This window comes from Parasteatoda tepidariorum, chromosome 3 (genome assembly GCF_043381705.1).
Source record: "Parasteatoda tepidariorum isolate YZ-2023 chromosome 3, CAS_Ptep_4.0, whole genome shotgun sequence".
NCBI lineage: Eukaryota > Metazoa > Arthropoda > Arachnida > Araneae > Theridiidae > Parasteatoda > Parasteatoda tepidariorum.
In genome coordinates, this window is record NC_092206.1 from 100,995,819 (window position 1) to 101,012,291 (window position 16,473).

At 32.2% G+C, this 16,473-nt stretch overlaps 1 protein-coding gene across 1 annotated transcript in view; it reads right to left on the minus strand.

Moving 5' to 3' along the window:
• Positions 1–16,473, minus strand: part of LOC107446492 (cytochrome P450 2B11) — a 21,904-nt gene that overhangs the window by 4,261 nt on the left and 1,170 nt on the right. Inside the window, exons 2-6 of the mRNA XM_043050094.2 lie at positions 15,500–15,881; positions 11,274–11,613; positions 8,137–8,336; positions 6,507–6,770; positions 2,683–2,856 (exon numbers count right to left, since the gene is read on the minus strand). Of these exons, the coding sequence (XP_042906028.1) occupies positions 2,683–2,856; positions 6,507–6,770; positions 8,137–8,336; positions 11,274–11,613; positions 15,500–15,881 (1,360 nt within the window). The remainder of the gene's footprint in view (positions 1–2,682; positions 2,857–6,506; positions 6,771–8,136; positions 8,337–11,273; positions 11,614–15,499; positions 15,882–16,473) is intronic.

The window sequence follows — 16,473 nt, forward strand, 5'->3', positions numbered from 1 at the left end:
CAATATAGAAACATTGGTAAATACAAAACATGTTTAAGACATGATTAAAATTGGTAAAATTAATAATTGTTATTGACAAATTTACACTTGGTCAGGGATAGTAAATAAAAATTAATTGGGTATAGGAAATCGCTATGACGAAAAAGTTGTAAACTTAAGGAAAGATTAAAATATTAAGCGCATTTTTGGTAACAGCAGCAGATGATATGGCCAGGGACTGTCCCATTGATGATATTGAAGCAAAACAATTGTCAACCAGTAATCCAGCAAATCTAGTTAAGTGATGACCCTAAGCTATGTATAAATATGTAACAGAACATTGTACAAGTATATGTGGATACATAAGAAATATTCGTTGTAAGATAGTAAAACACAGAGACATGATAAAAAACAATTTAATGGCAAACAAAAATTAAACACAAAATAAAAATATAAAGCCCTAATATATATAAGATAATGTAAAAAAGCATTGCAAGAGCCTAAGTGGAATTAAAATCAAAAACTAATGAGAATGTAAACACTGCCTTTGATATTGATATATGACAGCAATAAAATGAAATTGTCACCGAACAAGTTAAAAGAATTAAAAAATTTTAATCATTAAAGAAATGATGGATCTGGCGTGATGATAAGCACTTACCTGCGTTTTTCATCATGAAGATTGTTTACAAATTGCTATGGGGAATAGAACACCATTAATAATGGTAAAGTGATGTGACTTTAAAAATTTATATAAAATCAGAGGGAGGGGATAAAATAAAAAGAAAGATGTCGTGTAATCAGAAACAGTTGGGAGAAAGAAAAATAGAAATTTTAGATAATAATATAAACAGCAAGATATTAATTAAAGCGTAAAAAATCAGCGTTAACAAATGGCAAAATTTAACATAGCGAAAACCTAAACCCAATCGCGACATATTTTGAAAAGATATAGATAATAAAAGTACCAGACCACCGGAAATTAAAAACTGAATAAATTCAGATAGATAATCGCATAAGCGTTTGCAATAATATGTTTTTGACCAAGAATGAGTTCGAAAAAATATTAAAATAAGTAGCCAAAGTTAGCGAAAGATTCCACTTGTAGTGGATGACACGTTAATATGGCGGTCTGATACTCTACGCCTAAATCAACAATTAATTCGAATTTCAAACACTCAAAAATGGGAAAATTGGCCACCCGGAGGCCGGAAAAGATTCACCAGGAATGCCTTGTGGGATTACATGTTGAATTTAATTAACTTCGGGGTGAAAAAATGGATATTTATTTTTTTTGGAAGATAATTTTGAAGACTCCATAGGAGTTGTTGTTTCGTTGGTGGGGATCTAGATCAGCTTTTCCCTATGGTATACTGCCATACAAATCTTTTTGGTTACCTTTGGCGTATGGTATACTGTCATACAAATTTCTATGGTTGCCATAGGAGAATGGTGACGTGCCATATAAATGCCATACAGGTCTCTATGGTTACCATTGGCCTATGGTATCTTGCCATACAAATTTCTATGGTAGCCATAGGCTTATGGGGTTTTGCCACACAAATCTCTATGGTAACCATAGGCGTATGGTATCTTGCCATGCAAATTTCTGTGGTAGCCATAGATTACCATAGGCTTCTCTATGGCAAATTTTCCTAAGGGACCTTATTGAGATTTTTTTCCATTTTTTTTAAAAATTTTGAAATGATTATTTATCCACCGTTGTAGAAACAATTTATCACTGCCGAGAACTTTATTTTATAGGCTCCTGCTTGACATGATATCAAAAGTGAAGGGGAAAAAAACGATAAGTAAAGTAAAAAAAAAAGTAATAATAACAGAAGAAAGAGAGAGAGATTAGACATAAATCTTAATATATTTATCAAAATTTTTAATAGTATAAAAGTCCCGAGAGTGATAAAACCCGTTTCCAATTAGAACTGTTAATTATATAAAATTATCATTAACGAGTAAAATTACTTCTTATTTATTTTTCCTTATTTTGTTATATTTTTCCTTATTAACACAACTTGTATTCCTAAGTTTATAAATTTTTTTCAAGCATAGTTGATTATTTTTCAAACTACATTTTGTCACGATTTACATCTTAACAAAATGTTCTTACATAAAGTCATAATAATTATGAATTTTATAAATAAACTGATCTTTTTTTTAAAATTTTAAATATCGAATTTAAAAAAGGAAAAAAAACAAAGAGCAGAGCTTCCTATTTCAGTAATTAATCGTAAATCTTCAATTTAATAACGTGTTATTATCGGAATAGTTCAGTATTGAATTTCACTAGCTATTACGTCAACAAAGGAGCTGATTAAACGTTACGTCAACTGCATATAGTAGTGCTGAAAGAGCTAAAGTTAAACATTACGTTTCATTTTTTCTTCTTGTTAGTTTTGACCGTGCCTGTAGTCGGCTGTGTGCCGTTCTCCCTATGGGCCTGGAGTTGGACCTGCTCGCAGGTCTCCTTTGCTTGTCGTCGTGACTCGGGACCTTGTGCCTGTGTGTCCGCAGTGCTTGACGCTCGTGCTGGGATGGGATGTCTCGTGCGACAAGACATTATAAGAAAAAACCTCGGCTCATAGGCTTTCAGGACTGGGTCTTATTACATATTCATTTGTTAAAGCGAAATATATTTATGTGGCAGTCATTTGTAGAAAAAAGTTGTAAAACTAAAACTATACTCACCTACACCGAATGCTACGGGTGTTTCTGCACGTGATTTTCCGTCTTCTCCGAGGAATCTGGATGGATTAAAAACTTCTGGATTTTCATAGACCTTGCAATCCGTATGGATGGCATAAGCATTGGTTACAGTAATGGCTCCTCTAGGTATCCTGTAACCCCCGACAGTCGTCTCTTCTGCTCAACACATTAAAACACATAATTAAACACACTGTAAGGGATTTTTATACTTATACATAGTCAACAGTTTTAGTCTCTTTAACATTAAATTGTTTCATAGAGGCAGAGAAAATTTTGTTTTTAGAATTAAAATTGGCAAAGCAAATCTTACTAACTGATTTGTAAATTGACTGAGTCGTCTCGTCAAATTTTTGAATTTTGTTGGAACATTTTCACTGGATAAGATAAAAATAATCTTACAGCATAGTTTCAAAGAGTGCTGTTATCATTACTCTCATCATTTACATCTCAATGTTTTTATGTAAATCTGCTGCTCTCACCAATCCCTTCTTTATTTCAGTCTGTACTTTCCACAAAAACAAATAAAATTTTCTTGAAAAAAATTTACAATTGTTTTTAGTTTAATTTGAAAGCTTTTAGTCAATATGTTAATCGTAAGGAATACCCAAATTTGAAAAATAATGATCTAAACTTAAAAAAAAAGAAAAAGATCAAAGGAATATAAATTATGTGACTTAAAAAGAAGAGATAAATAAGAAGCAATTTTACTAGTTAAGAAATTTATTTCAAATCAAATATTTATCACACTATTTGATTTCTTTTATTTTTAAATGTTTCAACGTGAATGTTAGGATTTATGTCTGGCAACATCTAATTTCTCTCTCCTTTCTTTCTTTTTTTTTGTTAATTCAGATTGCCAAAATTCACACATGAGCTTATAAAATAAAGATCTCGAGGAAGATTCATTTCTATACAACATTGGCTAAATAGTCATTATGCAAACAGCAGGAAATAATTCACAAAAAGTCCTTAAAATTGCGACAACTTACAAGAAAACTGGAATTTTGAAAAAAAAAAAATATAACTCTAAACCTTTGTAAGAACTAAAAAATTACCCCTTCAGCACTATAAATTTCAACTCTGTAGTTGGATTTCGGTGCGCTGTAGAACGGCCTACATGCTATTTTTTAAGTCTAACCTTTAATAATTCTCAAACTAATTATCGAATGTTAATTTTTTCTATTCCAACGCACTCCCTGCTTATTTTAAAACGCATTTTGTTTTCTTGAATTTCAAAGTCTAATTAGTTGTTGCTTTGCAGCAAAACAAAATTTAAAATATAACCCAATGTTAAAGTGCAAAAATGTTTTTTTTTCTTCTTTTAAAATCTTACTACGATCTAGTCGTTCAAAAAAGTGTGATTTTAATATTTTTAAAAAATACTTTCATGCTAGTGTATAAAAAACCTTCTTGCTAGTAAACTTAAAAAATTTAAGTTTAAACAAATTTCTATGCTTCTTAAAACTTGTCAAAAAATAAAATTATTGAGGAGTCTATGTCATGTTCTTCTATGTAAGTTACGTTACAATATTTTACTGTTTCCAAAATTGTGTTCTTCGTTGATTATCTCCAAAAAATAGGGGCCCATATAGCAAAATTTGCAAAATTTGGCAAAATTTGCAAAATTGGCAAATAATTTTTTTCTTTTTCTTTTACATTTAGCATTTTAAGTCAACTAAAATACATTAAAATAACTTAAAATAAAATTAACTCAAACACAGGTTTCAGTTGGTCTGATGCCATTACAAAAATTGTAGTTTAGCATTAGCATTATATAGTTTAGCATTCAACCAAAAAATAGGTACCTGTTACATTGTAACACTAATTTTTAAAGGTACAATATGATCTGCTATTTTTTACACCACTGATAAGCCTTTGAACACTTTTCTCACTCCATGATCTACTGCCAACTGCAAATCAATTTGAAGTAAGTGATTTGAAAGTGACAATCAAAAAGAAAAACTTCAGATTTCAAAGACTTCGGGTGAGATTTCTCGGCAAAGAGGAGAAAGCCGAATTCCAACTCGAGAGGACAGAGACACCTATATTGAGAATTGGGGAAGGAAGTATTTTTCATCCTTCGAGTTAAGTGTGATGGCAACGACAGTGTGAAGCGTCCCTTTCAAGTAATATGAGACGGCAGATGATTGTCTGATTCGGTGAGTAGCGGAGGCCTAGGCCGACCGCTGTTCTCCCTGTGAGAGTGAAAAAAAATGGTGATGGAAAAACACCTGTTGCTCCTGAAATAAAAATGCCTTCAGAATCCTTGTTCATCCTTAGTTTAAATGATTGATCTGTAAATCAGAGAGTGAATTCAATTATGTGTGAATACGTGTCATCTATTTTTCATATTTTTTCATAGTGCGCGTGACTCTTAGGATTATTATCTTGGAATAAATATTTGTAAGTTATTCTTTATTTGACGTTTTCTTAGGTTTATGTTTGTCTTTCATTTCAGTCTATTTGAGAATTATCTAAATTTATTGGTATTTTATTTCCAGAGAGTTCTTATAGTAATGTACCACCACTAATAGTTTAGGTTTAACCACCACATGTGGTATTGAGATTAGTCAGGTTAAATGTTAGGTTGATTATGATGATTTGTATTCTATATTGACATATAGATTTCTTCATACGGCTCAATAAGATTAAAATTTTAATATTTAATTGTACCAAATTCTCATTGTTAATATCCTATTTGATACTTAAATACTTTCACTTTAATAGTACCCATATAGGTAGCGTAAGATAGTTTTACAAAATTTGCGCTTGAATTTATAGTGTTTTTTTCTTCACATCTGGCCTTTTAATTCAACTAACCGGTTTGGTGTTTGAAGTCGGTCTGATGCCACTACAAAAACTGTTGTTTAGCATCACTTGCAAGAGCGAATTCTACGCTGCGTAGGGAGAATTTTTGAGACAAACTCTTGCATCGATGGTCAAAACGTTTTTTCAAACTCGTTTATTTTGCTGAGTAAACAGAGAGGAATCTACTCTAAACACCGCAGAGTGTTCCTTCCATGTGACTTATGAATTATTTGATAGTCTACTGCATGCTGACTAAATGGAATAAAAACAAATAATTACAGCACAGAAGTACCATTTTGCTGTAATCGCGTTGCAACAATAATGGATACTTAAATAAAAGTGTTTTCCAGCGAACCCTTTCGAGTACCTGGATAACTCAGTTCTTCCGTTCCTTTGGAGTGGATAAATGGTGCATAAGTTTATTCGGAAAGATGATCAAAAATTTCAGGTCACCTGCCCAATATACGATTATCACAGAGGACAAGTCCCTGTCTGCTAATATGTTTCAAAACAGCTTTCATTAAAGTATACAATCTAGTAGGGTTCATCTGTTTGTTTCCACCAAAAATACGCGATTCATATCACAGAGGTGACGTTAGGGAATGAATTCAGCTGCTCGTCTGTGGGACAGGAATTTCTTTAGGTGCAAGAGAAACATCGGACAGGTCGATAAGAGGAGAAGACAGACGGACAAGATATGGTCTTTAGAGTACAGAGTCAAAACATGTGGCATTCGCCGAATTCTGACTAGCGTTGTCGTGGAGCAACGCATCACTGGCCTTACCTCTTGTTCTGAAATTTCATATGTTCTTACACTTGTTCTTGTTTTGTAGAAACGAGTGACACTTTATAAATAAAAACAAGTGCTTCAATTCCGTGCCTGAGAAGCATCTGGAATATTGTTATATTTATTGAAATAGATCAGATTGAGGCTTTGCTGCATTCGTCTACGAAGAACATAAATTGGAAAATTCATTTAAAAACGTATTTAAACTTACTAGTGCATACCAGACTGGGAAAGAGAGGAATGAAATTGGCCATTCGCTGAGCTTCCAGAAGGAACGCGTTGAAGTATCTGAGTTTGTTTTTATCAGCCACGGTTGGATTCCTGTCCTCTCCACACACCTCCACCAGTTCCTTGTAGATCTTCTCCTGCTCCTCGGGGTGGTCCAAGAGAGACATCAGGAGGAAGGTCACAAAGGTCGACACATTCACAACTCCATCTCCAACAAACTGTAGGAGACTGTTCACTAATGTTTCATCTAAAAATATCATTATTTTATTTAAGTAAAGGCATCCACTTACAAAACTTGCTTATATTTGAAGGATAGAGAAGAAAAATAAATTCTGGAGCTCACTGTCGATAGCACGAAATTCGGTTTTTGTTTGGCAAATGCTTGTCAATCTGTTGGACAAGTTAAATGCAATCACCTTATGGCATAGTCCAGAAGGCTCGGCAAATCAGGATCATGTTGCTTTGTCCCAGTGTGCCTGGCTAATGGGTACTTTGTTACTGGTACTGGGTATTGTATTGAATTATCTTCGCAACAAGACATATCGTTCCCCACTAAAGATTGTTAGAAATTACTTGCTACCGAAGATAAATTTTCCACATTTGGATTACTTAGAAAATATTAATCAGAATTCTTGTGTGGTTTATCTTATCCCGATGATGCAAGTGAAGATAATATTAAATTATTGATCAATTCTGACACATTAGAGAAATACTTAAGTATGTCGTTCTCAGGACTTCTGACAGAGTTTTCAAATAAAGTATATGTGAGCTGGAAGTTACAGATTTGAGCAATATTTAAGTCTAGATCAATCAGGCCTCCAAAAAATCGGGCTATCCTTCAGACAGTAAAGAGATTTCCCTCACGGGCTATATTTTTAATTACCATGCTAAGTAATTAATATTTTTGTGTCCTTTTAATCATTAAAATGTGTTCTACTGAACTGAGTTTTTAATCTTTAGTTTGTAGGGATTTTTGAAAATTTTCTTTTAACTTCAAGTTTTATATAGAATTTAAAATTTGGCAACTAAGTTCAATAAATAAATACATTTCAATAAATAAAATAAAATAAAAATCATTCCGAAATATTAATTTGTTACTGAATAAGTTAACGTAGAGAAAATGAAATTTCTGTCAGAGAAGACCTTTAAAAGCTATCTTTCCCTGACATAATTCATGAAATAAAAATGATTATTAAAGAACGTGCAATTCTTTTGATCAAACTGAACTATGAACTGAGCAAATATCATAAGTTTATAAATATTAAATTTGCGTTGTAAGAATTAAGTACTGATAAAATGGTTTTCAAAAGCCATTTTATCAGTTCAGATTTTGAATTCAAAGCGATAATCCCAGCTGCCCTAAGTATGAAACTTAACTCTTTAATGGTTATGCTTAGTGTTTAAAAAAGTACGGAAAAGTAAATATGAAATTCCTCGCTTAGTTGTTACATTTGGCATTGAAAAAGCCCATTTTTTGCTGTGTCCAGTTTCTAGAAAACGCGTTTTGAGCTGTTGTTCATTATCTCAAACACGTTTGTCTTAATATTATTTTAAACATTCATTATGTTCATCATCTGAAACGTATAATTGCAATAGCAAATGAAAAATGTCACCTGTGAAGTATTTATACGTATCATCTCCTTTAGACTTCCTCTCATTTTTCTCGTGGATGTATGCATCGATGATGTCTCGAATATTATCTTCATCAAATGTCCGTCCGTGTTCGTCAATCATTTTCTGAAACCTTTTCTTTGTTTTTGAATGAAGTTTCATCGCCTCTCTGAAGGAAGGCAGACAGGGAAAAATAAAATACCTGAAAAATAATTCTATCTATATAAAAGTGAATGTGTGTTTGTCTGTTTGTCCTCTATAGACTCCTAAACCATCCGACAGAAAGCTATGAAACTTGGCATACAGATAGTTCAAGGCACGAGGAGGAACATTCTACGAAAAACCGTTTCACCGGGATGAGCGAAAAACGAAATGGAATTTTCTGATTGGTTAAGCGTTTGACATTGTTTTAAATGTAACGATTCAATTTTTCACATAGTTTATAGATAACATCAGTGATAATTGCTAGCTTATAGCTCTTTTTGAACAGAAAAAAATTTATTGCAAAACTGTTGTATATTTAATTCTTTCATATTCGCTATGTCTGATAAATTTAATGAATATTACGTGGTAGCACGTAATGTACGTCATCAAATTTATACTTTGTCTGATACCACGCGATTTTATTTTATTTATATTAATTATAATAAACGTGTTCTTAAAAAATTACTTATTTAAAACCGATGGTAATGGAATAGAAAAAAATATTTATGTATTCAAATGCAGAAATTAATAGGAAAGTGGTACTTATTATTTTAGGAGAAACATAAAAAAATCCACGCCAATGATGCTTAATCACGCCAATGATGCTTAACTAATTAAGGTAATATATGCATATTGAAATAAAAGAAGTAAGCTATGTACTGGAAAGCAAAAGAAATGGAGTAAAGGTAATTATTTGTCGAGATCAACCGTAAGAAATCGTCATACTATCATTGACGACAATGATGGTTAATTAATGTTGGTAATATGTATTAATTGAAATAAAAAAAGTAACTTCTGAATTAAAAAGCAAAAATAAGGAGCAAAGATACTTATTCGAATCATGCTAAAAACTAATATGGATAAGTTATGTTAAAATAAAAGTGAAAGCGAAAACAGTTCTGTTACATTAAACATACCCACATTGACGCAATCACTTATTGGTAACTGAGAAAAAATATTTAGGCGCCATTTACGAGTGACTGTTACATTTTAATCACCAGTTAGGGATAAAAGAATCCATTGTCAACATACCCAATGACTTGCACAAGACTGCCACAATATAAATGATTCATTCATGAAAAAATGCCTAGCTTAGTCTTATTTCATGTATGAACCTAAAAATCCGAAACGGGTGTATGCTTACAATCTCCTTCAAACGACATTGTACCCACCAGATTGATCTCGATTGGCTGTTCAATGTCTATTCAGTCATCAAAAGAATTTACGCAGATTGTGTTTGAGCTGCACTCATTTATGTTTGCGAAATTTTGTACCGAGCGATTTAGTATTAGCAGTTAAAAATGTCCTAGAGGAAAACACAATAAAGCTGCTTTTCCAAAAAAAAAAAATCGACAATAACCATTTTGCTTTTGGGTAAAATGTGATCGCCTTTTTTCCCCATTTCTTTCCTCTCTTAAAAAACCCTGCATTTTTATTTAGTTATATAATAATTTTTATGTAAAAACAGTCAACAAATGCAATTTAAAACAATGAAACGAAAATTAAAAGAATTAAAACATTGACTCTTTAGCTAAAAAATCGTTTTGGTGAAAAACATTCAAGAATGAATTATTGCAGTAACGGAAATTTAAAATAAAATTTGGTTCATATAATTTTTATTAATGAACCAAAGATCAACGAAATATGTCACAGAAATTTACTATGGCTATAATATGTGCTACGTGCGTACGTCATAGTAAACGTAATTACAAATTAATTAATCCATTAGTAGAACTTATAGAGTTGATTGATATTTTATTTGGAAAAAACAATTTTCCAGTTTAACTTATTTATATGGGTCCAAGTTATTTTATTTGGTTATTAAAATAAATTTAACCACTTTATAAACGCTAATTGATTATTGCACGTTAAACTTAATGATTAAAATGCGTTAAATTCTTTTTGATATAGTTTTGAATTTTGGAATAATCGGCTGTAGTGGCATCCGTCATTTTGAAATGATCATTGATCCGTCATTTTTTATTTTTTTTTTTGGTCAATATACCAGTGCGATCAAAACTTAATCTCATGATTAAATTTTGAATGTAAATTTTTTTATTAAGTGTAAATATATTTACGATTCGTTAAACGTCGTATTCTGTAAAGATAAATTTCTTTCGAAGGGTTACAAAAGTATTTACTGTATTAAATTAATAAATTTTATTCCTTTTTCTCCTTATAATGAGATGTTGGTATTTGTAATAAAAAATTTAAGCATTTTAATTTTATTGTTGTTTTTACTTTATTTTTAAACTTGCTTTATGAATCCTTTCGTATCCAAATTTTTATTGAGAAATGGAAGTGTCCGTAATGATTACCTAAACATGCCTAAAATAACAAAACTCACAGTGTACACCAAATATGTTCTGCTTTCCCTTACATGCCGAATTGTGATTAGTTTTTGTGTTACGGATAAAACTGAGTGCGGTGCATATCAAGTTAGTACTCTTTTCTGGTACATAATAAGTAACTCAGGTTTTTTTTATGAAAAAAAAGAAAGAAAATGTTAAAAAAAATTACTTTGTGAGAGCCGGGATGGCTCAGTGGATAGAGCTTTCTTTTTCCAATGACAGGAACCGGGTTCGAATCACAGCGATGGCTGGTCGATACGAGTTCCGCATCCGGCTTGCATCGACCCCAGTGCTGACGTAAAAAATATCCTCAGTTGTAGATGGATCATGGGTTAGAATCCCCTTGCCGTCGGGCTAACTATGGGTTTTTTTTCGTGGTTCTCCACTCCATGTAACGAAAATGCGGGTTAGGGCCATCCAAAAGACGCCCAAAAATGGCAAAATTTCTCCAACTATTTGATCCAGGAGTTCCCTTGTCCTTCTGGATTGGGGGCTCAAAACTACAAAGCTACGGAGTTGAACATTAGCAGTCTTAAACCCATAAAAATTGTTGAATGATGGTTATAAAATAAAGCGAAACTTACTTTGCAAAGTTTCCATGCAAGAGCATATTCTTGGAATGAAGGAGTGTTGCCACCAGTCTGTATTCTTCTTGGATGACGTTTATATCTTTCACAGTAACGGGAGTGTTGAATCCAAAGAAAGTGTTGCGAATCATGAGAATACTTTTATCCACGAGAAGGTTGAGTATGTCGACGGAGGGCTCTTTCGAACTCTTCCTGAGGTCCTCCACAAGACTGAGGACAGTTTCATCAGCTGTGTCTGCTGTGTTCTCTTTAAAGAGTGTCATACCCCTATCTCTGAATTGTGTTAGAAAATATCTTCTAATTGTCTGCCACTTCTCCCCTCTCGAGAACGGCACACCTACAATTGGAAAAAGAAGAGGGTCCTTTGCAAAAACATTCTCAGTAAAAAGTTGCGTGTTCTCATGCAGTTGATACGGGAGAGGGGAAATGGAGAAACTTATGCTTGAGATCAGCTTTTTTTTTCGGCTTTTGAATCTTAAGTGATCGCTCTTCTTTACACTTAGTCACGACATTGAAGTTTATGAGTTGCTGTGAATGCTTAATATTATGAATTTGTTCCTGGAGTATGCGCTGAAAAAAAAGCTGAATTATGATTTCCGAAAAAAAAATTGTTGTGAAAGTAGAGAATAGTTCTCAGAGAAGTTTTTTATTTTGAACTGAAAAGCTCAATGACAAAAAATTATTACATTTTTTATAAATGCATATCCTTTCCTTAATTTATTCAATATATTGTTATTGAAATTGTCTATTTTTTGATTGGATTTCTTTATTACATTAGATTTCATGTATAAAAAGTACTATTTTTGAATTGTGCTTTTGTATACTTTTTATCCAGCGTTCTAAAAGCTATTTAGACAAGTAAGACATTGTTGCAATTTTCACCGCTTACTGAGTGATAAGTACTAAACAGTTTGCCTCTGGGTAGAACTTTTTGTTTTAGATGTTATCTTTCAAACTGTCTTTACTGTAGTATCATAAAGAATTACTGATAATATACAGATTTTGAAACAGCATTTTTTGATTGCCAGAATTGTTAACTTAGTTATTCTGCAACACTAATGAAATATCATAATTGAAATTTGACACCATTGAGATAATCAAAAAATCCGATCGATGAATCAAAATTTAATATTAGTTTTTATCTATTTATGTTTTACTCACTTTGTATTGCAAGCTCCTGCCCTAATGCAGAATTCATTGCCTTCGTTCTGCTACTTTCTTATTTAAAGACTTGAGTGCATTGACGTTTTTTTTAAAAACTAATCTGTTTAACTAATTATGAAACTAAATTTTTTTTTATTAGCTTGCTTTAAGCTGATTTTTGGTTAATGTCTCAAAAGGTTTTGTTTTTTTGTCATTTTAGCCAGAAAACTCATTTACTCAAATAAAATATTTTAACTAATATTTGTAATTTGTATACTTTAATTTAATAATTGCCGAAAATATTTTTAAATGAGAAGAATAAAAAAGTTTCTAACCTTTTCAATTCATAATTTCGAATGACAAAAAACAGAATTTGCATTTAGGAATGAGGAATATAGCTTGAAAACCCTTTTGCATCTAAGAATCAGTCTGCCAATACATTTTGCTCCCATTCTACAACAATCAATACGAAGTGTTCTGGAAACATACATCAATACGCAGTGGGGGGAAAACAGACCATCCTGAATAACTTTTGAACTATTGATCTGGTTTTCATATTATAGGACTTAATCTTAATGTCTCAAGAGGGTGATCACAACTATGCTAATTAATAAGTGCAGACGATATTTTAAGTTACGAAATCAGACACTAAAGCTTACTTTTTCTGAATAAATATACCCTTTTTTCGACGGATTCGGATTTCTGACTCCCAAAATATAGGAGTTAGCCGCAATCTAGGAAATATAGTTCCAATAGTAGGATAGGAGAGCGCTCCTAAGTTTGAACCCTTTAATGTTAGTTTTAATTGTTAAGTATTTCGCTATATCTCGAGAACTTTTTTAGCGAATTGAAATTTTTTTTCACTCATTTATAAAATTCGTTTATCTAAAGATAATTTCTCCATGCAAAAAATAACTTTTAATAAAAATTTATTATTTATTATTATTAAGAATGGTCGAAAAAATTTCGAAGGTATGCATCATTTTAAAGAAGGTTTATTAATAAGCATATTATTAATTTTACTTGGTAAAATATAAATTTGTTGAATAATTACTGAGAAATTGATTTTCAAGAAAGTCAGATGCTTAAAATACGATTTCGCTCAAATTTTGTAATTCGGCAAAGTAAAATTATAATCTTTAAAATTATGCAAAAATGGCACACTTCTAAAAGGTTTCCACCATTTTTAAATATTATAGTGAAGGATAATAAATATTTATTAAAAGTTATTCTAAGCATAGAATTATCTTTGGAAAAATGATATTGATAATTGAGTGCAGAAAGTTTTGAATTTTCATTTTAAAAGTTCTCGAGAGACAGAAAAATACATAGAAAGGGTAAAATTAACACTAAAGGGGGGTTCCAAACTTCTGACGAAATTATTGGGATCCTATTTCCCCAGATTGGGCCTATATTTTGGGGGATCAGAAATCCGTCGAAAAAAAAGTGATATGTTTATTCTGAGAAAGTACGGTTTTTAGTGTCTGAATTTATTAATAAGCATATTATTAATTAGCACTTATTAACTAGCGTATTCGAGGTCACCCCCTTGGGTCCTAAAGATTGAGTTCTAGAACATGCAAATCCGATCATTACATCAAAGGCTATTCAGGGTGGTCCGTTTTTTGTGTGCACTGTACCTAAACATTTTTATTTCATTTCACTAAAATGGGGTGACATTGACTGACTCACAGAGCCTGCTTTGTTTTCTCTTTATTAAATGCAGACTAATGGTACTCCTACACTTCTCATATATCGTGTAAGAGCCGTGGTGGTTCAGGGGATAGAGCGTTTGCCTTCCAATGAGTTGAACTCGGTTCGAATCCCAGCGATGGCTGATCGATACGAATTCCGCATGCGGCTTGCTGACATAAAATATCCTCAGAGGTAGACGGATCATAGGTAAGAGTCCCTTAGCCATCAGGCTAACTGTACGATGTTTCTATGGTTTTCCTCTCCATGTATCGTAAACGATACGAGGGTTAGTTTCGAGTAAACGAGGGTTAGTAAACGAGGGTTAGTTTCATCGAAACGTCTTCCACGAAGGGAAATTTCTCCCAATACTTGATCCAAAAGTTCCCTTGCCTTCGGGATCGGGTTCAAAATGATGAAGGCTACGAAGTTGAAAATGAGTAATCGTAAGCCCAAAAAAATTGGGTCGGCTGTTCAATGACGGTTATAAGATAAAATATATCGCGTGAAAGAGCATTGTTGTACTCTTTTCCCCACTCATTCAAAAAAATAGGAGGTTCAGCCATCTGTTTGTTCCGCTCATCAACATCTGTAATTGCTCAGCTATCATCGTGGATTTTTTTCTTAAACGTCAATATTTTCCACAAAAATGCAGAATATTTTGTTGCAAAAAATATACAATTATTGTGGCTTTATGTCAGAATATTTTGTCAATATGTTAATAGTAACGAAATGGATGATATTATTTGAAAAAAAAACAAAAAAAAAACTCTTTCCTAAGTTTATAAACAAATATTGCCCTTTTAGCACATTTAGTTTCTACTTTGGAGTTGCATTTTTAAGGCCTGTTGAGCGGTCTACATGCTCTTTTTTTCCTGCAAGTTTAACAGCAAATTATTCTCGAACAAATTATCGAATGTTAATTCTTGTTTATTATTTTCCAATCCATTTATTCCATTCTGCAGTTTTTATACATCTTCGTCATTTTAAGTCCTTGAGCGTGCAAAAAAAAAAAAAAAAAAAAAAAAAAAAAAAAAAAAAAAAAATGAACGCTTTAGACTATTTTTCCTCAATGATATTTTAATAGAAATAGCAAAACACTTCGAGTCTTTTATAAATGAGATTTACAATAAAGAACACATGTTAAACCTTCTCCTATAGTAAGAAATGTCTAACTTATGACAGATAATTTTGAAAAGCTCTGTCAACTCAAATTGTGTCAAAAAGGACATTTTATATTTTCTAATGAAGATCATTCTTTTAAATTCAGATATTTGTCTCAATTTATATTGATTTAAGAATGAAATAAGTACATAAAAAAAGTTCTTTGTCTCTAATTAAGGAAGCTTATTTTTTAGTAAATTGATTAACGAATGAAAATTAGTCACCGCTTTCATGAATTCTGGCCAGAAGATTGAAGCCGGACGTTCTCTCCCTGAAGTTGTCCGATCTAGTGATGTGGGCTTCCCTCAGCATTTTCTGACTGGCGAGATTTATGTAGAGTGCACCCGTGATTCTGAAACTGAAAATGTCACCGTATTTCTTCTTCAGTTCCAGCTGCTGCAGGTGAGAGTGCTCACTCACTACAAATGGCCACCATCCCAGAATAGGCACTCCTGTCGGTCCAGGGGGCACTCCGTAGTCCCTGAGAATGTAATAGAACGAGGCAGCGAGGATATACCCCAGGATTAAAGATGCGGATGCAACTCCTATTGAAATGCTTGAGATGGTGTTACTGGCAAAAAATAATGCCTCCTTTAAAATTTCCATCTATGAGAAAAACTAAAGTTAGTTCGGAAAGACAATACCAAAAGTTAGAATAAAATGCATTTCTCACTCAAGGCAATTTTCAATTCTAAAAAATGCGTATAAAAATTTACATTTCATGGCAATAAACTTATTTATTTTTTTCCATAGAGAGAAAATGCGAATGAAGTTACTTTATTTATATGTAAAGTTAATACACTCTGTTTGTTGTTGAGTCGCTCTATGCGTAATAAACACTCTTTTAAATGATCCACTGTTCATCATCAAATCTTTTAAAACAAACGAGAAGAACTTGATAAAATTTCCTCATCGTTATTAAGGTTATATTTTCTAAACACCTCAGAATGTTCTTCTGTGAACCGCAAGAGTTCTAGTAGATGAGCGGTGTTGCAGTTCGAAATGTAGCCTTTACAACAGCCATTCAGTTTCAAAAAAATTTATTTTTTCTGCGATTGCTTGTACGAGAAAAGTATTTACGAAATTTTAAAAAAATACATTTAGTTATGAATTAATTTCTTAAGTTTGGTTTTTTCATCGATCATTTCATTGGAGTTTAAAACTTGTAAACTTGAACAACAAAATAATTAATCTAGTT